Consider the following 27,853-nt stretch of genomic DNA (forward strand, 5'->3'; position numbering starts at 1 on the left):
ATACAAGATAAATATTAAATATTGTAAGCAATACAAGAATTAATCCATACATATAGGTTTTCAAGTATTAATACGTGAATTAGAACAAATCGACACAAAATAAGCTTTGATTTACTAATTATTAATTTTTTAAAATATTTCATATATATTATAAATATTATAAAATATTTTTCACTACATATAAATTAATAAATAATAATCGAAAATAAAAGATTTTGTATATAAAAAAAATAATTTGCAATTGTATTTTACATGCATAAATTGAAATTGTATAAATAATTCTTTCAAATAAATATTTTATTATACATTACGTTTTGATCTATTTATTATATTTCATTAAAGGAATTTTATATTTATGCCTACATATTCTGTACCTTCTAGTTTTTGAAATAACTTTCCTTCAAATTTGTAATAATTTGAATTTTATTTTGTATTATTTTTCTGTTATATCAATATTATAGTTTATTTTTATATGTTACTTTATCCACTATATTCTTTTTTGTCCTTTCTTCTCAATATTTCTACTTATGCTCAATTTCTTTTGTTATTTAACTTGTGCTTCTATAAATATTTACGATATAAAATTAATATACATATGTATATATTTATATATTAATTATATATTCTATTTAAATGAAAGAATATTAATATATATGGATTTGAATTGAAATAATTCTCCATAAATTTAGGCGGTGATAAATTTATGTACATATTCGTGTATCGTAAATTGTAATACAGTACTCAAATTACTTATGCAGTACTTGAATTAGATATTTTAAAAGGCTATATTTTGTTTAAAAAGTAATGTTGATTTATTTTTAATTATAGTACTGACTTATTTTATAATATTTAAATTAACATTATAATATTTTGAATAAAACTAATTTCTAATGGTATATTTAAAAACTGTATATTCTTAAAATTGAAATTTTTTTTTTGTTTAAATTCCAAAGAATTTTAATTGTAAAATAAGAAATATACGTTTGTTTTTTTCTGCGTGTTTGAAGGCTGTTGTTGAATGATATTACGTCAACGTTCCATCCAGTTTGTTGTAATATCAAAGCCAATAAAATTTTTCAAGTTCAAAATCCATGACGACGAGCATCCAGGTTCTTGACCTATTTTATGCATGCCAGAGTATACAAATGTGTTAGAATATTAGGTACAGTAAAAAATTTTACAATGAAGGAATTATCGTTTCAAAAAATTAAATGTTTCATATTTAAATATTATATGTAAATATTGTAAATTATAATCAATTAATTTATATATTATGTACAAAATTATTTAATTTGTATATAAACTGAATTATTATTTTATTCTTTAAATGATTATTATTATGTTTTTATAATTAATACTTACATATAGTACACGGTATTTTAAGCAGCTTATTATATGATAATTTTTTCTTTAAGTTAAAAGTAGAGATTTCATTGCTACTAAGAACAAAAGTATTGTATTTAATAGTATTGAATGTTAATCAGTTAATACATGTAGTCATAATTCATACGTAACATACACAATATGTATGGAAATTTGAAATAAATATATTAAAATTAGAATCAAAGACAGCAAAGTATCTTGTTCATAACGGGGCTAAAAATATAATTTCATTTACGTTTATTTTATTTCCAATAAATAGTTTAAGAACCAGGTCTCCCTGACTCACATGTACACAGAGTCTCGCATCTAAAAATAGATACAGACTGATGCGCATTGTTTCGGCTATACCCTTCAGTACTACAACAGCATCGCATTGGTTTGTAAAAACCTTGTGGATTTCAATGGTAAATTAGCCGTAGAACTTTCATTAGATTTGTAACTTGTCAGCTTTTGACGAAACGCTCAGAAAGGGTCGCAACATCTATTCGTCGAATATCAGCAGCGCCGCGACGCGTCGAAATAGGCCGGGGCCACTTTGGTGGCGCGACGCGCACTCATTTAACGCGACGCTCGCGCCTTGCTTCCTTCACCCTTGACTGTCTCGACGTTAAATCGCGTTCCAGCAGGCGGCTACCGACTTCCGGCTCAAATCAGTGATCTCTTATCCAGCTGAAGAAAGTGTGCGGTTAAAGACCGAGTCGTTGCGGCTTCGGTCGAGACGGTGAAGGTGGAGGAATGCGGGAAATTGAGCATGTATCGGCGGAAATTGATATTCCTTGTTTCTGATGGATCCACGTTACAATAGCTTGACGCAAATAGAGGCAAGATGATCCTTAAAATCGATTGGCCTCAGATTTTCTACATTTAGAAAATCTACGCTACAAGTGATGAAGGCAATCGATGGATCGTGAGGGTTTCTGCGATCGTGAAATCATAGACGACGAGTCATGGGAAGTCAGTGCTGTAAATGCGACAAGGAGAAAAACTATATCTTGGATCAATCTCATCGATCTAGATATCGGTAATGTTATTTCATGATTTAACCTTCGTGCTCTTTAATTTTTCAAGTAGATAAAACTATTCGAAGTTAGTGTATGAACCTTTCATTACTAATATTTACCAGAATCGCTCAGTTTTCAATATTCGTTTTTTCAGTGACACTCTATTAATTCAGTTTTTAAAAACAGATATTTGTACATATTAATAATTTATTTCTTGATCTTTTTATAACCACCATTATAAAGAAACATTTAATTATAACTTTTCCAATTCTAATTATTTGAATAATGTTAAAGATTACAAAATTTAGTGAAAATTACTTAAATTAAACAAAGTTATTAATTTAATAAGTCGTAGTGTAAAAATAGAAAAAAATTTTGGTACTTTGTAGAATTCATGTATGGCTCGATGTAATAATTTTTAACTAAATAACTTAGATCAAACGATGAGTAATTGTTAATTAGTTCTTTATCTGACTTATACCTTGGCTAATGCTAATCGTTATTCTTAGACAACAAAAGGTATTTCGGTCATTTTTATCTATAAAAAATAAGTTACATGTTGGTTACAGTCCAATTGGAAGTTTTTACGTTCCATTAGAAGTATTCGTTTCTATACAGAATAAACAAACTTATTAATCATTAGGCAGAAATATTTTAATACGTATTATCAAAATCATTTTTCTAAATAAATTAAAAATAGCTTTATCTCTCAAATCGTTTTTCCAATAATTAAATAAGACACTTTTTAAAGTTTTCGAGAAAGTAATTTGGATATATAAAATATATTGTAAATAAATTAAATGAAGTACATATGAAATATTCACAGGATTATAAAAATATTATTTACTGTACTGTATTATCAATTATTAATTTAATAATATTAATTTGCTGAACTATCAACCAAATATTTGTTCTTTAAACGAATGAAAACAGATAAAAAAGTTATGTTTTTTAACTTAAATGGGCAATATTAGTAACTCAAATCAATCACAATAAAAAAAATTCATAATATATACTGGTGAAACTATACAAAAGTTTTGATAGATAAATAAAAACGGTACGTTAATCGTTAGAACATTAAAGTAGAATTGAAGGTCCAAATAATTCAGTTTATTTATGGAAAAGTGGTTTAGTACTTATATTATTTATATTCTATTTATAAGTTATTTATATAAATGAAATCAGAAACAAAATGTATCGGACATATTATAGGCGTCATTGATATATCAATATAGTACATTTAAAACTATAATTTTAAACTAAATTAGTGAAATATTTATATAAAGTCTATTGAAGTATTTAAATTCAAGCAGTTACTTGAATGATAAGTTTTAAACCGAACTTTTGAAAAATTAACAAACTATTCAGTACTAAAAGAAGAAAATTTTACGGAAAATAAAGGGAGATGCGTCGCCGAAAGTCGATAAAAATGCACTATACGCGTAGTGAATAACAATCGGCGTAAATAAAGGTCCACATGGGCAAGCCAATAGCTTAAAAGCGCGCGAGCATGCGGAAAAGAAAATTCATTTAATGAAGATTCACAGCGCCGGCGCACAACGTCTAGAAATATCGCAAAGCATTGCTCTAAGCTTGTTCATGCGCGTACAAAACTGACGTAAGCTCACCACTTTACACACATTGTGACATAACTATATAGATAAATCTGATGATTCGAAAAAGCTTAATCAGTTAAAATAGGAAAACGAAACAATTTTAATGTTTTCCTATTTCGTACATTGTTAATGAAATATTATTATTAATAGTACGAGTTTCAAACCATTACATTTAGTTGCTACTAATTCAAGTACTTGCTTTATAAATCTCGTATTTAGTGAAACCATTAGTAAACTATACGTTAAGTTAATTTTATGAATTTAATTTTATCTGAAGACATTAATATTGCATATACATATACATAAATATATCACTCATAATTATTGTAGCAATTGTTATAATAATAAAATAATTTTAAATATTCACTTTAATATTATAATTCGTAGGAAAATTTAATAAAAATTAATAAAAATCTCTTCAATACATAAAGAATAGTGAAATATATAAGAAAAGTATTAAAATATTAAATAAACGTTTCAAAATTATTTTATACATACGACACTTTTACAAGAATGATTCATATAAAATTTCATTAAATAATTTTGAGCGCATAATTTATTTTTTATAATTATATTCTTTTAACATATGTACTTTATCTTATTTCAGTAAAAGATATAAAAATAAATGAAATTATCATTTCTAATGTTAATTAGCTTAATGAATTGAAAATAAATAATAAGTACGATAATAAATGCAAATAAAATATTAACTTACAATGATTATAATTATTCACTTTATTAAAGTTGTAATTTAAAAAAAAAGATTTCGTATATTAAATTAGCGTCACCATATTATTTAGTACATTTAAAACTATTTTACAAGATTTTATTATTTTATTATATAGTTGAAATAGCACTAGTATGTTTTATTATAATATAATTATAATGTGAATATAATTTTAAAATCAAATATGTGTGAATGTAGTCCACTTGATTGTATAGAAAATTTCTTTATAGATGTTTCATCTTTTTTGTTCATAATGCCATAATGCACCTAACCTTGCGGACTGTTAAATAATAATATAAGAAAAAATTAATTTTCTTTATAAATTATAAAATTATAGAGACTTGCAACTTCTAAAAATTTCAGCATTGACATTATTTTTTTACGTATTTATTGTTTTGATTAATAAATAGAAATGTTTCTACAAAATAAATGGTATAAATACTATTGTATATAATATGTTATGAATAATTGGAACCAATTCCAAATACTTTTATTATAACTTATAAAAATAATTTTTATTTTAATTAAATTAAATTACTTACTATTAATATGAGAGAGATGCTAAAATATAAAATTAACGATAATATACAAAATTTTTTTAGAAAATGCTATTATATTACAACTTAATATAAGACAATAAATTCAAAATAAATGATAAACAAGTATCCTGATTTTGAAATAAATTGCTTTAATAACGATTAAAAGTGATAATATATTATAAATTTTTTATTGAATAAATTAGTGATTTTAGCGGTCACTACTATATAGCTGATATTTAGTATGGTGATCATAATAACTATTCTACAAAATTGTTATATTACATACAAATACATATTATGTCATTTATATAAAGATATAGTATAATATACTATGTCATTTTTTCTACTATAATAACTTGAAAATATAATAGAGGTTTTTATTTGAAAATATTAACTCCATGTTTTGAGAGAGGGTTATAAACTTCAGTTATGTCACGACGAAATACATATTATCAGAATTAAGAATAGTTAGTTGAATTAAGATATTTTCTTGAATTTTCTGCAGTATTATTCTCTAAATAGCAAAGACTTAAAATTTTAAATATGAATTTTTCTTTGCTTTTATATCATAAAGATTATATTTTTGATACTTCTATATAACGATAATAATATATAATAATATAGAACATACATATCAGCTCTGACACATATCTGAATAATTTTATTTGAACTGTTTTAGTGAGACCTATAATAAATGGTAATGATATAATTATTATATTTATTATTTATTAAAACTAACAGAATTTGAGATTTGAATAAATATTTTACTTCAGTTAAGTTTAAATTTTCTTTTATTTTATTCGGACAGAAAAAAATATCTTTTTCCGATTTTTGCGATAATACCACAGCTCCCTATCTATCATCATTACAGCTGTATTATCTCATCATTTATACAATAAGCGATTTAAAATAATTACAAGTACGCATACGCGATAAACTGAAAGCACCTCAGCTTTTTGACGCTAAAAAATAAAGGAACAGAAAATAGAGAGAGAGAGAGAGAGAGAGAGAGAGAGAGAGAGAGAGAGAGAGAGTAGAAAGGAGTAGGAAGGATAGTAGAAAGTGTGCTTTCTACTATAATGGGCGAGCGGCGAATTTCATACGTTCATTACGCGTTCAAGGTTGGCGTTCACTCGGATGCTCTGATGCCCTGAAGTCATCGGACTTACGGAATTCGGATGATTTTGCCGAGACGGCAAGAATTTGTACAATGCGAACTTCAGTCTACCGAATGACAAACATATTTATCAGAAGATGCGTCCCCAATAACTGAACTTTAATAAAATAAATTATGCTAGTAAAACTGCATCAAATATAAATTATTCCCTACAATGTTTATATGGTTTATTGTATAAATTTTGCAAATCGTCATTCGATATTTTCTTTCTCAAGTAGCTTTGCAGTAATTGTGAACATATTTATAGAAAAGCGAATAAATTATTACTTCATACATCTAATTAAGTTTATACAAATAATCGAATCATTCAATTATGGCCTATTGATCTATCTGTTAAACTATTCCATAAGTGCTAGTTACAAAATGAGAAAGGAATTCGTATCAAAGTAAATGTGGGGTTCTACTCTTTTTCATAAAAACAACAAAAAAAATATGAATAAAATTGATTAATTTTTTATTGATTTTTAATTAAATTAAAATTTTTTAAGTGTATAAAATATAATTATTTAAGTAGAATGTTTTATACTTTTATTTGAAAATAATCGTTCTAGTTATTTGATTATTTTTATTTTTAGAAATAATTTTCAGTTAAAATTTAATATTTTTAAATTCTGGCTATTTAAGCAAAACATATACAAATATGCAATCTCATTATTAAATTAAAGCAGGTAATTTTATATAAAAATAACTATAATTTGAATAAAGCTTGTAGAAATATTAGTCGAATATTTTTCAATTATTATATAATTCTAAGTAATTTAAGAAAAATAATAACATTAAATAAAATTCTTATAACGATATTATCACGTAATTGTACATGATTTGAGTATGATTTGTTTATTGATATTGGATATGCTTATATTATAAATTATGTTTATATTATAATTAAAAATCCATTAGGTTCGATGAATATTCTGAAGTTTAAATAATATAAAAATAAAAGTATTTAATAGTAAAATAAATTTATAGTAGTTTTATCTTCTCAAGATATTACTTAATATAAAGGTTGATACTTATAAGATTTCGTTAACTAGCTTAACTAATATTAACTTAACTTTATATATATATATATTTTTTTTTTTTGACATAAATAAAAATATTACAATGAGCCTTATGTATGAAAAAGTATTAGCTTTTCGTAAATATATAAACGATATATATAATAGTAATTGTATATATTATTTCTATTCTTGTACTTGAAAATATAAATCTTAAAAACAAAGTTTTAAATTAACGGGTAACATAATGCTTTATAATATTATTTAATTTAATTACTTGAATTTAATATTTTCGATTGTTTGTTCTGAAATGTAAGTATGGTACGAAAGGAATATGAGGCTTTATGAGATATGTGTATTTTATGAAATACAGTTAATCGACTAGGATTTGATTTACATCCTTAATTTAATTTATTATCATTTCAAAAAATAAATATATTCTTTTGGAAATATATAACTTATTTTATGAGACCAGATATGTATGAGAAGAAATTATGTTAATAGACAATTGCAATACATTTATTACAATAAAGTAAATAATCATTACTGTGATTATTATTGATAAAAACTTATTATTTGATAATAATAAAAATGTTAAATGTTAATTTAACATGAAGAATACGTATGCATTGATATAAGTAAATAATGTACATTCTTATTACTTCATATTCTTTTATTCTTATTATGAAATATCCAAAATTGATTTATGTGTAATAAATCATAAAATACACGTAAAAACAATAATTATGTCTTAAATATTAATACAAAGTAATGAAACATACTATTTAAGATCTAAGAGTGTAAAATGAGATTGTTTTCATTTTGATTAAATATAATTATACATTGTATTTGTTCCAAAACTTTCACAGTGAAAAGCTTTATAGAAAGAAGCCTATTTTTGCTGATCATATATTGTAACTTAGGTATCGAGGGGAGCCACCCATGCCCAGTAACCGCTTTCATGTTGAAACCCGGGGTAACGTGGTACAACTGACTTTACAGCACGCAAGCAAAGGAGACGCGGGTCATTACGCTCTTGTTGCGAAGAAACTACCACATGACAACGAATCCGAGCGGCTTTTCGCAAGACGCGTCTACATGAGTGTCGATGAGCCCTCCTTCACCGAGGAGGGCGAACCACCCTTCTTCTTACGACGGCTGACTGATCTTACCGTTAAGGTTGGAACAAGGACGCGTTTTCTGGTAGAGATACGTAGTCCCATCGATCCTAAGGTCGGTCTCACTTATTACCGTTTTAACATAAATTTTTCATATAAAAGCCATTATATCTAGCTTAAAATATAAAGGCTGTATTTTTTTAAAAATTTGTATGGTGTTCAAATTCAGCGGTTAAATAATTGAAATAATTAAACTGACAACTGTAGACACTAGATTGCAGAAAATTTATAGATTTATATATTTTTGAAAATTAGATATGTATTGATCCGTATACTAGAAACGACTGATTATAATATATTAAAAAGAGTGTTTTAATATAAAGCTTTAATCTATTAGTATTTCTCGACTTGCGAATTTATAAAGTTAATGTTTTGTTAATCATTTCAAACTTGTACATTAAAATTGCTGGCTATTCGAAGTTAATTCTAAATTAATGTACAATAATTACATAATATCTTATTATCGTATTACACAATAATAATAATAAATTTTTAATAAGAATTTAAAACTAATTATTAAAAAAATATAATTCATGTTAAAAAGGATTGATTATATTATTATTAGTTGAAGAAGGAATATTTTTTTAAATATAATTACTGTATGAAAATAATGATTCAGGATTAAAATGTAGTGAAGTGCAAGCTATGTAAATTTTATGATAATAAAAGTAGACAATTAGAGAAAAAGGTTAGTTTAGATAAGTCATCTAAATTTGGCGTATGCATAGCGTTCGCCTAAAGTAAAAGTAAACGGGGAGTTTACAGTACATTTCGGTTTTCATATTCTAAAATCTCGAATGCTGCGCCAATGACTTCCGCATTTTCTCGGACGCGTGTCTGACCGATGAACTTACTTGCCGACCGCAAATTGAAGAGGTCCACGACCCTCGCGCGCACTATTATTATGTACCGCTTTCCCAGAGAATGCACTTTTGCCCAGCTCACGGACTCCATAAATGACTTCCCTGGAGCCACCCGAGCAAAAAGAAGCTCGCACTTGGTATTTGAGGGAACACGCGCCACGGTTAATTGATTTAATTTTAGATTCGATGCTTTTATTTTTTGGACAAAATGTAAGCGCTTTATCTAGCATTCCTTTTTCGGGATTAGATAATGATTATAAATAACGGAAGGCCTACTTAAAGATTTATTGATTTTGAGACATCTGATAGGTAACGAAGATTGATATATGAATGGTATTCTTGGGTTTCAATTTTAAACGCTTCTAAGTTGATGATGTAAGATTGTTAAGATGAAAATGTCTTTACAATAAATTATTTTGTAATATTATAATGTTATAAATTCATATACTTACTGTATTATCGTTAAATTATTTTTAGTATTTTGTTATCCTGAAATTTTGAAAAGTATGCTTTATAATTAACTTTCAATTTTTACATGAAATATTTATATTAAACAAGTGTTTTGTTCTCTTTGTTTAGAAGATTTTCGTTTGTATAAGCGAAATAATAATATTATACGACATCGCTTTAATTTTATAATTAAAAATTGGTTTCATTTAAATTCTTTTGATTTATTAAAATCATTTTATTTTTTCATCTTATCTTTACTTACGTTTATCAAATAGTATAAACAGTTAGTTTATTAATCTCACATTTATATTTATCTGAGTGAGAAATTTCGAATGTTGGAACATGTTGAAAACTAAAACTATTTAGTTTGGAAATTAAAGATTTATTTTAGTTAGGATGTTCAAAAATATTCTAAAAAAAGAAATTCATGATTCATATTAATTTATTTGCACTGGAATTTATATTTTTAACTTTTTATAGAATATAATCGAAATAAACACTGCGAATATTGGCCTAGAAACTAACGAATATAGTTGATATATATTTTATTTAATATATTATTATTATTTATTATTTTTTCACATCCTGTGTTGAGTAATTGCTATTAGTTAACAAAGATCTGCTAAAAGAGAGAACGGTTATATTTCAACGATTTTATGATTATACTATGAAAATAAAAGCAGATTTTTAAATAGATTTTCAATTTATTGTACTTCCTACGATAACCTGAACAAATTGATTTGTGAGTCATAATGACATTTTTCAAATAATCATTGAAGTAGTAATATTTAAAGATAGAATATACAAATTTATTATTAAGAAAGGCTTTTTAAAATTAATGTTAGTGAATTTTCGTTGCTTCATGAACTATCTGCATATATATATATATAATTATATGTATATTTAAAATTGTTATAGACAATTAGTATTAATATTGTAACATATTCTTCTAGCAGATCAGAAAATTTGGCTATTTACACGCACATAAAATTTAGTCGAAGCAATGCAAGCAAAAAATAAATAAATGTAAAAACAAATTTCATTTTGAGTGAAAGTAAGCCACACCATATACTTATGTATCTTCGATCATCAACGAATTCATATAAGCCGGGCATTACAATGACTGTAATATTAAATAATGCTCTGATGCGTTTTCTCAGCTGGGTGACGTAATTAGATTTACAGCATTCGGCTACTTTCAAGAAAGGGTCGGTTAAAGGCTATTACGGAGCTCGAATAGTATCTTTAATAATAAACCAATTTTAGGTGACTTGGCACAGAAATGACGTACCGATCCATACGGGATCGCGTCTTTCCATCGTCCATGAGGGCAACTTTTATTGTGTGGATGTTGCACCGGTCACCGTCGAGGATCAAGGCCACTGGACTTGCATGGCAGAAAATCGTTCGGGACGCTCATCCTGCACCTCGCACCTCAACGTCTTAGGTAAATATATGTTGGATAAACACTTGTGTTGAGTGAAACGTACAATCTCACGTGCTACTAATGACGAATAGCGCTTTCAATAAACGAATTCAATTACCCAATCATTGTTTTCCTCTTGTGTATTTTATAAATATTAATAGGATTTATCTTGCTGATACAAATGTACTTTGATAAAAAAATAATTTTAATTTTAATAAATTTTAATTTACTTATTATTTGCAATTTTATGTGATGTAAGGCAAGTACTTTAATTAATATTTAATTATATATTTAATAAATATATTATATATATTCGATCGATCATATATCAAGCGATAACTATGAAAAAGCGTTATGTTTGATATGGATATTTAATTATTTAAAATAAAATAGTAAAACTTAATAATTGTGTATTATAAATACGTTGATTTAAAAAATAATTTAAATAGAAAATATATTCTATTTAACTACTATAAACTATCCCAAATACATATTAAATATCAAAATATCTAATTATGTAAACTAATATTATTAATAAAAAGCTTGCTTTTATTGACTATAGTTTTATCGCTTGTTTAGCGGTCTATATTGAATGGCCTATTACTAGATAATCTTAAATATTTTAATGGTTTGCTGAACTGAATAATTGTATTAAAAATTATATTTTTTATTTTTTCTAACACACATTTATAGGAAAGAATCATATAGAAGAGATTTATTGATATATATATATATATATATATATATATATAATGTTAATATTAGAATTAGATCGTTATAAAAATAAATGCATATTATTAAAAAAATTTATCGCTATGACTGTCTGAATTTGCATATAATATAAAAGCTGAAGTGATAATGCAATAAATAAATCGACAGTTTTATGATTTTTTTTATCATTAATATAATACAATTGTATTATAAATTAAATTTGTCTATTCTTTAATATTCATTATTAGTATAATTAATATGATATTAATATAATGTTCTAATATACAAATAAAATATTTATAGAAAACATATTTATACCAAATTTTGTTTAAATCTGTATAGAAAAATTGTAATAAATACATTTTGTTTTAATTAAAGCTTGATATATGTAAATAACTCATTTAGGCTTTAAATATTATTAATTATATAAACATTTAAGTTAATTAATAATTCGACATCTTTTTATTTTTATCTTTTTCAAAACGTTATAAAAGTTATTCTCACTGTTCCAAACATTTTATATATGTTTTAGTTCCAAAAGCCTATAAAAAGCCACAATTTGTAAGTGAACTTCGTGCGTTATTGACAGAAACTGGCACTGTATCATTAGAATGTAAAGTTATTGGAGTCCCCACACCAGTTTTAAAATGGTTTAAAGATGAGAAAGAAATTAAAGCTGGCGATGTTTTTGCATTGACTGCTAATCCCGATGATCCCACATCTTTAGGAGTATACAAATGTGAAGCAGTTAATTGTATGGGTACTGCTTACTCGTCATCTAAAGTGAGTGAGATTCATTAATTTGATCAATTTGCACTATATAGTATCACAAATAAAATATTGATTTAGTTGTTCATACCTCTTTAATAATAACACAATTAACTTCTTTTTTCAGGTTCATATTGTCGGTAGAGGAAGCAGGGAAGGATCTTTAAGACCGGCTGATAGTTTAATAGTAACTGGAGATCCTCCAATTTTTAAAAAAATTTTAAGAGACGATTCCTGTAAAATTGGAGAAAGTATTTTACTATCTTGTCAGGGTAATAAACACCATAAAACTTAGTGAATATTTAAAAGAATAGATTAAAATTTTTTATAGCAAAATTTAAATATTTATTTCCAAATACATATGCTATTATTGTTTATTTTAGTTCAAGTGCCACCTTGGCCTAAGGAAATTACTTGGTACAATAAAGAAGGACGTGTAGAGGCAAATGATCGCTACAAAATTATAGAAGATGGACTTGGCGGTTATTCAATTCAAGTACATCCAGCGGAAGCTATAGACGAAGGCGAGTGGAAATGTGTTGCAACCAGTGAGGATAATGTTAAACAATTTACAACATGTTTTGTCGCAATGTCCAGTAAGTTTATGTCCAATAAACTTTTTAATTATAAATAAATAGTTTTTTTTTATATCATACATTTATTATATATTTTATTGGTAGTTCCAAAAAACTATAGAAAGCCTCGATTTATGGAGAGCTTAAAGGCAGTATTGACGGATGAAGGACTTGTATCATTTGAATGTAAAGTGGTAGGTTTTCCAACTCCTTTATTAAGATGGTTCAAAGATGGACAGGAACTTAAGCCTGGTGATGTTTATCAATTAACAGGAACTAATTCTTTAGGTAATTATAAATAGAAACAAACATAATATAATAGTATAAATCTAATAAGATATAATTTATATTTTATAGGATCATACTGTTGTATAGCAAGAAACTGTATGGGTTATGCCAAAAGTACAGCTGAACTCACTGTTGAAGACATCCAGAATCAATTAAATGAAGAAGAACGACTACAACTTTTAACTACAAATCAACCACCAAAATTTATAAAAGGTTTAAGAAGTGCCGAAGCCAGAATTAGTGACAACTTTAAATTTTCCGTACAAGGTGGGAAAATGTTCAAATTATTAAAATGAATTTTTGTAATTTCATTTGTTTAACAGTAATTACATAGAGTTTTTAAAATATTTTAGTTAGTGTTTTGCCTGAACCTAGTCTAGTGTGGTATCGCGACGATCATCCAATAAATAATGAAGAGAAATATCGAGTAGAACAAGAAACACTCGGCATTTGTCATTTAGAAATTCAAAAACTTGAATTTTGCGATCAAGCCGAGTGGAAATGTATTGCCAGTAACGATTTTGGTCATAGCATAACTTCCTGCTTCCTCAAACTCATCATTCCAAAACATTACAAGAAGCCTAAATTTTTGGAGAATTTACGTGCTATTTTATCCGATGGCGGCGCAGTTAACCTTGAGTGTAAGGTTATTGGTATTCCACAACCTATATTAAAATGGTATAAGGATGGAGAAGAACTTAAGCCTGGTGATATTCATAGAATAATTTCTGGTAAAGATGGAACATGTTGTTTAGGTACTTATACATGTGAAGCAATCAATTGTATGGGAACCGTATGTAGCTCAGCGTCTCTTCTTGGTTTTGAAGGTAACGTATTTCAATTTCTTAGGTATATCAAAAATCTATCATTTTATTTTTGTTTTACATTATCAGTTGATTTATTAATTTTATTGATTTCACGAAGATTCAGCCATAATCTTTATTCAATTAGAAATTGAAAATGAATGAACATAATGATTAAATAATATTTATATAGTGTATATTTATATACAATTATTGATTAAAAGACATTAATTTAAAAACATTATGTACCTTCATCATTCATAAGATAAGGGACAAAACTATTATATTTATCTATGTTAGATATATTATAGTTATATATATATATATATATATATTAATTTTGTTAAAATCAATTGAATCATCTAAAGCTGTCTATATTTTAATAATTTTAAATACTATTTAAAAATATCTTATTTTTTAGATCGCGTTGCTTCAGCTCAATTATTTGATGTTACATCACCAATACTATCTCAAATAGAGCGTGAACAAGAACTAGCTCGAAATCTTTCATTATCAACAATTCACGAGGAAAGAACATCACAGCTTGTAGATACAGCACAAACTGATCATTCCGTGACTGTTGATGATCGAGGTGAAGTTTCTTTTAGTTTTGATGGAAAAGAAGTTTCGGTCAGCCTTTATGAAACTCCTGATCTTACAGAAGAAGAAGCTTTACAAGTAGTTGAAATGTATGCAGATCAACTTTCTGAACACATTACAGGTTTGATATAATAATTCTAATTATATAATATAATAAACGTTTATGTATAGTTTATGTACTTTTTTATATATATTTGTTTATGTATCTAAATTTTAATATTACATTACACAAGATTTAATATCATTATTTTCTAGAACATAATGTTGTGGAGTTACCACCAATGCGATTTGTTAAAGAAACTTCTACATCTGGAAATTTATTAATGGAAGCAGTAGTTATTGATGTACCTCCAAATTATTTTGCTAGTGTTGAAGAAGGAGATGATTTATGCACTGACGCTGATCTTGAAGATATATCGACCGTAGATGGTGTTTCATTTTCATCTCCACCGTTAACTGAATCAGCAGAGGAAGGGAGAATACCCATTCGTCCACCAAGGAGGAAATCAGGAAGCGTTTTTTCAAAAATACAAGACCAACAAGAATCAGAAAGTTACCATAGTGCTAAGGAACCATTAATTACGTTAAAACAGGACAAAGATCATTTTGAAATGGACATTGACAGTGAAGTATTTGCGGATGCTCTTTCCTCAGTTAGTATCAAAACCGATAGTATTGCAATGGATAATAAAAACAAAAAGCGAACTATTTACGATGACTTTAGTTTCGAGACCAGTGATAAATCGTTAGATTCTGTTTCTGAAAAATCTGTGAAATCAAAAATTAAAACAAACAAATTAAATAAAAAACAACGATTAGGAGAAAGAGATAGTTTGGAGGAGCTTTTTGTATCTATAGAAAATAATCAAGCAGATAGAAAATCAATAAAATCTATGGTATCAAGTGATAATGAACATGAAGAACGCATTAAGAAATTTAACAAAGAAAAATTTGTTGATTTGCTCCGACAAATTTCTGATCCTGTTTTAATTGTAAGAGAAACTTTAATAGACTCCGACTATTGCATTCGAGATGAGGAAATCATTAACACGATTGTAACCAATAATATCGTAGTTCCCATTCAAAATCTTTGTGAAATAATAACCGACATTGAGACAAAAGCTTTGAAGCATGCTGGTGACAGATCGTCAATTCAAAATGTGCGAATTTCAATTTTAGAAAATATTGGTGGACCAACCGAAGAACTGTTAAGAGCCTTAGAATTAATAGGACGTCAAGAAAATGAGGGCAATATTCAAATAAATTTATCAATACTGGAATCACTAGTTGATCCAATTGATGAGATTATTTTTGGCTTAGCAAAACTGGAATATGAATTATCTGGTCGAAATATAACTGAAAGTCCAGTTATTTTTGAACGAACTAAACGAATAGCGAATAGATTAGGATCTAATCTTCAATATGTAAATAACGAAATGAAAACACCAATAATTATAACTTTACAGAATATTCATCAAATATTGAATGCATATTTAAATAGTATTATATTGAATCAAGTAAGACTAAAAATAATTAATTTTTTTCATATTAATAATATTGAGTATTTACAAAGATTTACTTTCTGCATGATTGAAATTTTTGATAATTCATCACATTTTAATCAATATCATATAAAATCAATTTAAAAATATAATACCTCGTTGAACTAATAGTAATATATATAAATTTTATATATAGAAACATTATTAAAATTAAATTTACTAAAATTTGTAAAGTAGGTTTGTTTATAAAAGCATTTGACAGAGGCCATTAATTAGAATGTAAATTAGATTGAACTTCTATTTTTCAGTATTTAAATACATTAGTAAGTTTTTTATTTTTAATATTTTTAGTTTGGTGGATGGACAGAAAATATTGATGCCGTACTTGTTGAATCGCTTTCACGACCTTTAGAAGATTTAGAACGATCATCTAAGTATTTGTTTCAAGGAGCATATTCCGATAATTTATCAGAAGTAATGATGAAAATGTCTCATTCATTTAATGAAATGCTATCGAGATTAGATGCATTAGTTGTTGCGCTTGAAGGATATGAAAGTGATTATAGAACAAATTTTGTTATTAATTTAAAGACATCGTTAGTAGCAGCTGCTGAAGAATTATCAAAATCTGAAGATAAACAATTTGATTGTTTTGATAATGCTCACCATTTATCAGAATTAATTCTTGATAGTCTTGTTGATGTTCAGACAGCTGTTAATAATGTTCTATATGAAATACAACAAAGAAGTTGTGAAGAAGAAATTAAACGTTTTAGCATGTCATCATTAGCATTGAACTTAGCTGAATTAAGAGAAGGTGTATCACTTGCAGTGCATAAAACTACAACACTAAAAGAAGATGAAACGATTCAAGCAATAATAAATTTAAAGGAACCTTTAATTAGTTTGAAGTTATCACTTACAGACGTTTGTGCATCGGGGGAAATTTCAATCACAAAAAATATTATTCCTTCTCTGACTTCATTACAAAAAGTTATCAATACTGTAATTCAATACATAAAAAAATTTAAATCTAAAAGTGATTGTTCAGATACAATTAAATCAATATTTACTATAATTGAAGAATTAAAACAACAAATTCCTATAACAAGGGAAAATCTTGGAGAAAGTAAAAATGCTTTAATAAGTGTTGCAAATGAAAATTGTGAATTACAAATAAATAATGAATTGCAGCAAAAAATAAATGATTTACAAATGACTTCGGAATTAAGTACAGTTCATTTTGAATTGGGCATAATTCTTGAGAAAAGCGAAAATTTAGACAATATTGAGAAACCTATTTTTTCCAAAATCTTCGAATTACGACAAAGTATTGGAAATATAGCCATCGAAGTAGATAAATTAACTATGAAGATGGAACCAAATATAAACAGATATGTAGAAGAATTATGTAATTTAAAACAACCATTATTTAAATTACAAAGTCTTTTGTTCAATTCAGAGAGTGAGATACAGCAAAAACGAATAATTATTCAGTTATTAGAACCATTAAAAAGGTATGCAGTTACATAAAATCTATTAGTTTTTAATATGTTTTGAATTAATTAATCGTGTTATAATACCTTTTCAGCTTACAGACATTATTAATAAACTTTGATGATAAAATTGTTTCGACGCAGAATATTAATTCAGTTATAAATATAGTAGACGACATGAAAAAAGATATAATATTTTATACAAATATAAATAACAATCAGAACACTAATGAAGAATGTAATATACAATACAAAAATATTTCAAATATTGAAAATAAAAATATACAGCAAAACAAAAGTGAAAATACACAAAATTCAAGTACGGATAATAAGATGGTAAAAAGCTCTGATCTTATATCCATAGAAAAATTATCTAATGATTCTAAGGTGTCAGAATCGAATAAAATATCGGCCCAGCTATTATCAAATGTAAATACAGTAGCAGCGATAACTCCAGTTTCCGAAGTTGATAGCGAATCGACACAGCTAACTAAAAAAAAATTAGATAAATATGTAATTTATCCAAAAGAAGAATTTGCTGTAGTAATATCTCAATCATTACAAGAAATTCAACAGCAAGTATCAGACATTTTGGAAGAGTTTGAACAAGAATCTGTAATATCACCTCATCCAGTTTCACGACTAGCAGAAGCTCTTGAAAATCTTCGAAGAACTATTATGACAGTTAAATCCAATGTTTCACAAATAGCTCTTGAAGTGTATAATAAAAATTCTGAAGTATCTCATATGGAATCTTGTGAAAGCACTGAACGAATTTCTCTATCGTTAAAGGAATTATTGCAACCAATTTTAGAAATTCGTGAGGCGTTAATTCAAACCCAAGATCACAGAGCACCTGAATTATTACTTTTAAATCGTCTTGATCAACCAATTCGAGCAATTGAATTTAATGTATTGCAATTAGCTTTGGAAGCACATTCGCATACAGTAGAAAGTGATAGATCATCGAGTCGAATAAGTTTGGACACAATGGCCCGTGCACTAGAAGATATTGAATCTCAAATTCCCGTTGCTCTAGATGAAGTAAATTCACGTCAAGAAGTGTTAAATATCTTACAGAATGTTTTGAAACCAGTTGAAGTAATTAGAGAAAGAATGCACGAAATATCATCAGATACATTAAAAGAAAGCGATTTAGAATTAGATATTGCAAATACACTCAATGATCCGATCAATAAATTTAGAGACGCATTAAGCGAATTATTTTATCAAGTTGATAATGCAGATTGTAATGACGATAAGAATAGAGAGGCGCCCTTACTTTTGCAGTTCCTAATTGAACCGCTTGTTGAATTGCAAAGTTCATTATCTGTTGTTAGAAGTAGTAGAAAAACTTCAATTACTGAAGCAGCTTTGTTGGGTGAACGAAAGAATGTTATTTTGCTAGCTATTAAAGAAGTAAGAAATGGTATCGATAAAATTCGTAATGTCATTAATAAAACACGAAAATTAATTCCAATAGAAAACCTGATACTTGCAACTATAAATACATTAGATTGGGGTATGGTTATTGTTCAAAATCAAGTGAGGTAATTCAGTTTTGCTATATAAAATAAGTAAATAAATATGAACATGTTTTCTATTTTTTTTTAATACTTATACTTATGATTTTTTTTCAGTAAAGCCAATTATGCACAGCCACAAAGTTGTTTAACAACTTTAAATACAAGAACTATTGTGCCGTTACAACAACTTGGAGAAAAAATTGCATTTATTGAAGAAAAAATGGATCATACAACATTAAAATTTATTGTCGAGCCTTTAGAAACATTATCTAAACAAGTATATGTAGCTCAAATGCAATTAGAATCATCGGAACAATCATTGGATGAAGAAGTCATTATCGAAGGTTTTCTATATCCGGTTCAACGTTTACTTTCATCTTTAGAATCTATGAAACATTTTGAAAATTGTGATATTCATGTAAATGATATGAATCTTTTACTAGAATTAGAACAATGTACTTCAAATTTTGGCTCAGCATTATTAACATTGCAAAATGAATTAATACAGGAAGGTGCTGACGAAAATGCTTCAATAATTGAAACATTGACAGCTGTTTTAATTCCATTAAATAATATAAAAAGTATTGTCAAAGCAATTTCAGAAAGTATAACAAATAATTTATATACTGAAGGTAATGATACTGTAAAAAATGACAAAAAACAATTATCTGTAAATAACAATGATAAGATAAACGAAGAAAAAGATAATAAAACAGAAATTTTAGTATGCGATGAATCTCCAACTATATTAACAACAGTCGATACATTTGTTGATGAATTTATTGAGGTATCAAAAAGAGAACTGGAAAGTTTAACTACATTAAAATTCGCTACAATAGAAACGATTGAACAAAATGAAAATGAATTACTCGATTTTACCAATGAAATAATAACAAGAATTGCTACAAAAATAAATGATGAAGATTTAGAGAAATATGATGAAGTAATACCATTGGAAAAATTAATGGAAACTTCAATATCGAATAACAGTTATTCAAACCATTTATTGCATGAAAAATCTGAAACATATGCTTTTAATAGTCCAGATTCGGAATCAGATTTTGTTACAGAAAATCGTGACAGTACAACAGTATTGTGGTCTTTAATTAAAGAACCTTTGTTTAACTTAGTGAAATCTATTTCATTAATTATTGAATCCCCTTTATTAATTAGTAGATTTGATAAAGGAGATGTAAGTATGCACCAGGGCCACACAATTATAGAACGTTTAATAGATTTACAAAAATCTATTGCTGATCTGCAGCATATAACGAATGAGGATTTTGAGCAAATGACTTTTACTTCGTGGCAAGAAAATAGCTTGCCGACATTAAAAAATTTAGCTTCATCTTTAGAAGTATTAGGAGAACATTTACCTATATTATCAGAGCATAGTAATACAATGGAACACAAAACAACTTTTGTTGAAATATATAGTAGCACTAATGTAGCAAACGCATTAAAAACATTAATCACGCCATTACAGAAATTAAAAGAATGTTTAGGTTCAATAATTGAAGAACAAATTTCCTATGAATCAGGAAATATAAAAGATTTAAGTGAAAGTAAAGTTAAAATAACTAAGATTCAAGATGAAACTATAATCTCACCACCAGAACAAAAAGTTACTATTAGTGGTTTACCAATACAACATTGTAAATTATCTGAAGAAATAGTAGATGATGAAATAACTGAGATTCATGATTCTTCTGAACAAACTATTATGAATTATCAACAAATCGAACAGCCAATTTCCATTGAAAAAGGTAATGAATTAAAACATGTATTAAATAAAGAACCAGAAATCGAGATAGATGCAAAGCGTAATGAATCAGTTCAAGATCCTTTTATTGCAGTTAAAAATTTAGAACTTGTTCAAGTAAAGGATTTGCTATTTACTAATCAGTTGGAAACTATTGAGAATAAAATAAATCAAACAAACGATATTTCAATGACCTTAAATAAAATTACGTTGAATTATCCTGAGAGACAAAACTTTTTAAAACAATTTGAAGCACATCAGAAAGAAAATATCGATCACAACACAGAAAACACTATGTCAATTCTATTAGATAATGAGAATCTACAAAATTTAAAATCTATACCAATAGAAATGCAGAAAATTCAACGACTAAATTCATCTACCATAAACCTATCAGAATTTGAAACTGGAAATCTTGGTAATATAGAATCTTTATGTCCACTAAAATTAGAAAATATAAAAGAAATTATGAAGAAATCAAATACAGAATTGGATAATACATCAGCGATCATAAATGCTAATAAAAAATTAGCAACACAATCATTTGATATTCAAAGCCAAGAAGTGCAATGTCTATTATTAAAAGCAAATACAGATGTGGAAAAGTTGATTTCTGAAGAAAATATTGAACAGTTGAAAGATTTAGATAATAGGTTAGTAGAAGAAAATAAAATTTTTATGACTAAAAGTGAACAAATGCAATTACCAAGTGAAATTGCAATTACGAGCACACAAGATATTTTAACTCCTATACAATTAGCAACAGATGAAGTTTTAATCGATAAAACAATATTTGATATTGACATTCAAACCATAGATCCAATTATCGTATCAACTGATAAAGATCATCAGCACAACATGCAGACAAAGCCAATTAATTTATCACTAGGAAATCAAGTATCTTTAGATAATTTAGCAGTTGTAGAAGTAAAACAAGATGCAAATGAAAATATAATTCAGCAAGAAGAAATAAATAATATAAATGAAATAACAAAATCAATAATTCATCCAATATCTGACAATATAAATACGGAATTAAATAAAATGATAGTAGATATGTCAAATATTAATAAATTAGATGAATTAAGAGACATAAATATTGATAATGGAATAAGAGTAGAAAATCACAAAATCAATCTTCAACAACAAGACACTAAAAACAATAAAAATTTTATAAATGAAGTTTATAATAAACACGAGGAATATAAGGATTCTACGGATAATAAAGAAAATTTTAAAATTGAAATAGCTGACAAATTTGATAACAGAGGAACTTTTGAAAAAAATGAAGAATTAAAATATATAAATAGAAGCGAACTAGATAAAGTGTTAGAAGGAGAGCAATTAGGGAAAGGTGAAGTTTTGGTAGCTTCACTGATTGAACCTTTAATAAAATTGCAAGAATCAATAACACTCATTTGTAAAACTCCGCCCCTTTTCCAAGCAATACAAACTTTAGAAAATATTATTAACCAAAATAATATAATTTCAAAATATTTATTGAATATAGATTTATCTATTACTGAAATACAAAATTTAAATAGCAGTACAGAATCAATGTCATCAAAAACATGGCAACATGATAATGTTCAAGCGTTAACAAAATTATCTTCTTCTTTAAACGAAGTTGCAGAAATAATGAGTATATCATTAGACGATAATATCATGCCAAAAGATTATATGCATTTGAAGGAATTTACTGGAAAGGCTGATATTTTAGATGCATTATATCCTCTTCTAAATCCTTTACATGAATTACGTGATCGTTTAGCATTTATTAAGGACATGCAAATGCTTTCGGATTATGAAATAGAACTTTCAGATTTAATGCATGTAAACGATAGTACTGAAGAGATGAATGAAAGCAAAAAAGCGATAATTATACAAAGAAAAGACGAAACAGACTGTAATAAACTAGAATATTATGAAAAAGAAGATAAAAAAGAACAACTAGAAGCAAGTGAACCAAAAAAATGTAGGTATGATGAAATCGGATACAAAATAAAATATGTGGACGATAATGATAAAAAATTAACAATAGTGGATAATACAAATAACCAAATAGAGAATATGATAGGCCAAAAGCAAGTATTAATTGCAGAAGATACCGACAATAATGAAAATATAAAGAAAGTAAAACATGAAAAAATTAATGAGAACATGATGTTTGAATCTATGGAAACAGATACTGGACAAAGCCGAGAAAAACTGTCTAATGAACAGAAACAACAGCAATTAGTAGAAATGCAAAAAGGAAAATCGAATAAATTTCAAGAAGATAAAATTCAAAAGGAAGATGAAACTGCCATGTCAGAGGAAATGTACGATGATAATAAAGATAATAAACAATTCTTATTAGAAAGTCAAGATAAGGAAAACGATGAATCTCAAATATTGGGTATGGAAATCGAAATTCAACAAAATAAAAATAATCTGGCAGATGCTGCCCAAATAAACAATGAAGAGTTAAAAATATTGAGAAAAATAATTGCAAAACTAGATTCATATGAAGAAGAGAAAACAATTAGCGATAGGATGAAGTCAGAACAGAAAGAAATAGAAACAAAAGACACAAAAGAAAAATTGCGTAAGGAATTAGAAGGCGTAAACGTAGAGACACTGGAACAAGAAAGAAAGCAGGACGTGGAAAGAAAAAAGGAAGCAGCAGCAAAGTTAGCATTCGAACAAAAAGAAAATCAAAAACAAGCGAAAGAAGATAAACTAGGCAAAGCGATAGATCAATGCCAAGAAACTGAAAAACTAGAAACAGAAAGAGAAAATAAGGAAAAGCAGGACGCTGAATTAATAGAATTGAAAGGACAAGGGAGTAAAAAACAAGCTCACGAAGAAAAATTGTTTAGGGAACAAGAACAGCGAGAAGCTGCTGAGAAACTAAAAAAAGCAGGAAAAAATAATGAAAAAAACACAGCTGAACAGTTCGAGTTGGAACAAAAAGAAATATTGCATAGCGAACAAGATGAATACGCAGAAGCAGAGGAATTGGAAAAAGAAAGGGTAAGGAGAACAATGGAGGAAGCAGAAGAGTTAGAGCTCGAACAAAAAGAAAGTCAAAGACTCGCCTTAGAAGACAATCAGCGTAGAGAACAAGAGCAACGCGAAGAAGACGAGAAACTGGAAAAAGAAAGGACAGAGAGAGAAAAGGAGGAAGCTGAAAAGTTAGAGCTCGAACAAAAAGAAAGTCAAAGACTCGCCTTAGAAGACAATCAGCGTAGAGAACAAGAGCAACGCGAAGAAGACGAGAAACTGGAAAAAGAAAGGACAGAGAGAGAAAAGGAGGAAGCTGAAAAGTTAGAGCTCGAACAAAATGAAAACACAAAACGGGCCGATGAAGAAAAACGACATAGAGAACAAAAGAAACGCGAAGAAGACGAGAAATTGGAAAAAGAAAGAGAAGAGAGAGAAAAGGAGGAAGCTGAAAAGTTAGAGCTCGAACAAAAAGAAAGTCAAAGACTCGCCTTAGAAGACAATCAGCGTAGAGAACAAGAGCAACGCGAAGAAGACGAGAAACTGGAAAAAGAAAGGACAGAGAGAGAAAAGGAGGAAGCTGAAAAGTTAGAGCTCGAACAAAAAGAAAGTCAAAGACTCGCCTTAGAAGACAATCAGCGTAGAGAACAAGAGCAACGCGAAGAAGACGAGAAACTGGAAAAAGAAAGGACAGAGAGAGAAAAGGAGGAAGCTGAAAAGTTAGAGCTCGAACAAAAAGAAAGTCAAAGACTCGCCTTAGAAGACAATCAGCGTAGAGAACAAGAGCAACGCGAAGAAGACGAGAAACTGGAAAAAGAAAGGACAGAGAGAGAAAAGGAGGAAGCTGAAAAGTTAGAGCTCGAACAAAAAGAAAGTCAAAGACTCGCCTTAGAAGAAAAACGGCATAGAGAACAAAAGAAACGCGAAGAAGACGAGAAATTGGAAAAAGAAAGAGAAGAGAGAGAAAAGGAGGAAGCTGAAAAGTTAGAGCTCGAACAAAAAGAAAGTCAAAGACTCGCCTTAGAAGAAAAACGGCATAGAGAACAAAAGAAACGCGAAGAAGACGAGAAATTGGAAAAAGAAAGAGAAGAGAGAGAAAAGGAGGAAGCTGAAAAGTTAGAGCTCGAACAAAAAGAAAGTCAAAGACTCGCCTTAGAAGAAAAACGGCATAGAGAACAAAAGAAACGCGAAGAAGACGAGAAATTGGAAAAAGAAAGAGAAGAGAGAGAAAAGGAGGAAGCTGAAAAGTTAGAGCTCGAACAAAAAGAAAGTCAAAGACTCGCCTTAGAAGACAATCAGCGTAGAGAACAAGAGCAACGCGAAGAAGACGAGAAACTGGAAAAAGAAAGGACAGAGAGAGAAAAGGAGGAAGCTGAAAAGTTAGAGCTCGAACAAAATGAAAACACAAAACGGGCCGATGAAGAAAAACGACATAGAGAACAAAAGAAACGCGAAGAAGACGAGAAATTGGAAAAAGAAAGAGAAGAGAGAGAAAAGGAGGAAGCTGAAAAGTTAGAGCTCGAACAAAAAGAAAGTCAAAGACTCGCCTTAGAAGAAAAACGGCATAGAGAACAAAAGAAACGCGAAGAAGACGAGAAATTGGAAAAAGAAAGAGAAGAGAGAGAAAAGGAGGAAGCTGAAAAGTTAGAGCTCGAACAAAAAGAAAGTCAAAGACTCGCCTTAGAAGAAAAACGGCATAGAGAACAAAAGAAACGCGAAGAAGACGAGAAATTGGAAAAAGAAAGAGAAGAGAGAGAAAAGGAGGAAGCTGAAAAGTTAGAGCTCGAACAAAAAGAAAGTCAAAGACTCGCCTTAGAAGAAAAACGGCATAGAGAACAAAAGAAACGCGAAGAAGACGAGAAATTGGAAAAAGAAAGAGAAGAGAGAGAAAAGGAGGAAGCTGAAAAGTTAGAGCTCGAACAAAAAGAAAGTCAAAGACTCGCCTTAGAAGAAAAACGGCATAGAGAACAAAAGAAACGCGAAGAAGACGAGAAATTGGAAAAAGAAAGAGAAGAGAGAGAAAAGGAGGAAGCTGAAAAGTTAGAGCTCGAACGAAAAGAAAGTCAAATGCAGGCCGAAGATGAAAAACGGCGTAGAGAACAAGAGCAACGTGAAGAAGACGAGAAACTGGGAAAAAAAAGGGTAAAGAAAGAAAAGGAGAAAGCTGAAAAGCTAGAGCTCGAACAAAACGAAAATAAAAAACGTGCCGACGAAGAAAAATGGCGTAGAGAACAAGAGAAACGCGAAGAAGACGAGAAACTGGAAAAAGAAAGGGAAGAGAGAGAAAAAGAGGAAGCTGAAAAGTTAGTGCTGTTACAAAAAGAAAGTCAAAGACTCGCCGAAGAAAAGAATCAGCGTAGAGAACAAGAGCAACGCGTAGAAGATGAAAAACTGGAAAAAGAAAGGGTAAAGAGAGAAAAGGAGGAAGCTCAAAACTTAGAGCTCGAACAAAAAGAAAGTCAAAGACTCGCCTTAAAAGAAAAACGGCATAGAGAACAAAAGAAACGCGAAGAAGACGAGAAATTGGAAAAAGAAAGAGAAGAGAGAGAAAAGGAGGAAGCTGAAAAGTTAGAGCTCGAACAAAAAGAAACTCAAAGACTCGCCGAAGAAGAGAATCGGCGTAGAGAACAAGAGAAACGCGAAGAAGATGAAAAACTGGAAAAAGAAAGGGTAAAGAAAGAAAAGGAGGAAGCTGAAAAGTTAGCATTGACACAAAAAGAAAGTCAAAGACTTGCCGAAGAAGAGAATCGACGTAGAGAACAAGAGCAACGCGAACAAGACGAGAAACTGGAAAAAGAAAGGGTAAAGACAGAAAAGGAGGAAGCTGCAAAGTTAGAGCTCGAACAAAACGAAAATAAAAAACGTTCCGACGAAGAAAAACGGCGTAGAGAACAAGAGCAACGCGAAGAAGACGAGAAACTTGAAAAAGAAAGGACACAGAGAGCAAAGGAGGAAGCTGAAAAGTTAGAGCTCGAACAAAACGAAAATAAAAAACGTTCCGACGAAGAAAAACGGCGTAGAGAACAAGAGCAACGCGAAGAAGACGAGAAACTTGAAAAAGAAAGGACACAGAGAGCAAAGGAGGAAGCTGAAAAGTTAGAGCTCGAACAAAACGAAAATAAAAAACGTTCCGACGAAGAAAAACGGCGTAGAGAACAAGAGCAACGCGAAGAAGACGAGAAACTTGAAAAAGAAAGGACACAGAGAGCAAAGGAGGAAGCTGAAAAGTTAGAGCTCGAACAAAACGAAAATAAAAAACGTTCCGACGAAGAAAAACGGCGTAGAGAACAAGAGCAACGCGAAGAAGACGAGAAACTTGAAAAAGAAAGGACACAGAGAGCAAAGGAGGAAGCTGAAAAGTTAGAGCTCGAACAAAACGAAAATAAAAAACTCGCCGAAGAAGAAAAACGGCGTAGAGAACAAGAGAAACGCGAAGAAGACGAGAAACTGGAAAAAGAAAGGGTTAAGAGAGAAAAGGA

General features: G+C 28.5%; 2 protein-coding genes across 2 annotated transcripts; both read left to right on the forward strand.

The window, feature by feature from the left end:
* The first annotated feature begins 2,270 nt into the window (after positions 1 to 2,270).
* Positions 2,271 to 17,683, forward strand: LOC105360789 (muscle M-line assembly protein unc-89-like). Its single transcript, XM_011497789.1, has 13 exons — positions 2,271 to 2,404; positions 8,365 to 8,674; positions 11,199 to 11,379; positions 12,602 to 12,852; positions 12,965 to 13,109; positions 13,221 to 13,433; positions 13,518 to 13,700; positions 13,770 to 13,967; positions 14,054 to 14,527; positions 14,925 to 15,224; positions 15,359 to 16,527; positions 16,957 to 17,532; positions 17,657 to 17,683. The coding sequence occupies exons 1-13, from the start codon at positions 2,331 to 2,333 to the stop codon at positions 17,681 to 17,683; spliced, it is 4,101 nt and encodes a 1,366-aa protein (XP_011496091.1). The 5' UTR covers positions 2,271 to 2,330.
* A 101-nt stretch (positions 17,684 to 17,784) lies between these two features.
* LOC105360790 (uncharacterized) lies at positions 17,785 to 18,206 on the forward strand (the record flags this gene model as incomplete). Its single annotated transcript, XM_011497790.1, has 2 exons — positions 17,785 to 18,122; positions 18,197 to 18,206. Coding segments are annotated over 2 exons (348 nt in total), but the record flags the coding sequence as incomplete, so codon positions are not given.
* Positions 18,207 to 27,853: the final 9,647 nt, after the last annotated feature.

This window comes from Ceratosolen solmsi, unplaced genomic scaffold (genome assembly GCF_000503995.2).
Source record: "Ceratosolen solmsi marchali unplaced genomic scaffold, CerSol_1.0 scaffold47, whole genome shotgun sequence".
Lineage (NCBI taxonomy): Eukaryota > Metazoa > Arthropoda > Insecta > Hymenoptera > Agaonidae > Ceratosolen > Ceratosolen solmsi.

Coding starts and splice junctions, on each gene's coding strand:
- LOC105360789 (XM_011497789.1), top strand. CDS start 2,331: ATGGGAAGTCAGTGCTGTAAATGCGACAAGGAGAAAAACTATATCTTG. Junction 13,701..13,769: donor AACAGGAACTAATTCTTTAG/GTAATTATAAAT, acceptor TATATTTTATAG/GATCATACTGTTGTATAGCA. Junction 15,225..15,358: donor ACTTTCTGAACACATTACAG/GTTTGATATAAT, acceptor ATTATTTTCTAG/AACATAATGTTGTGGAGTTA.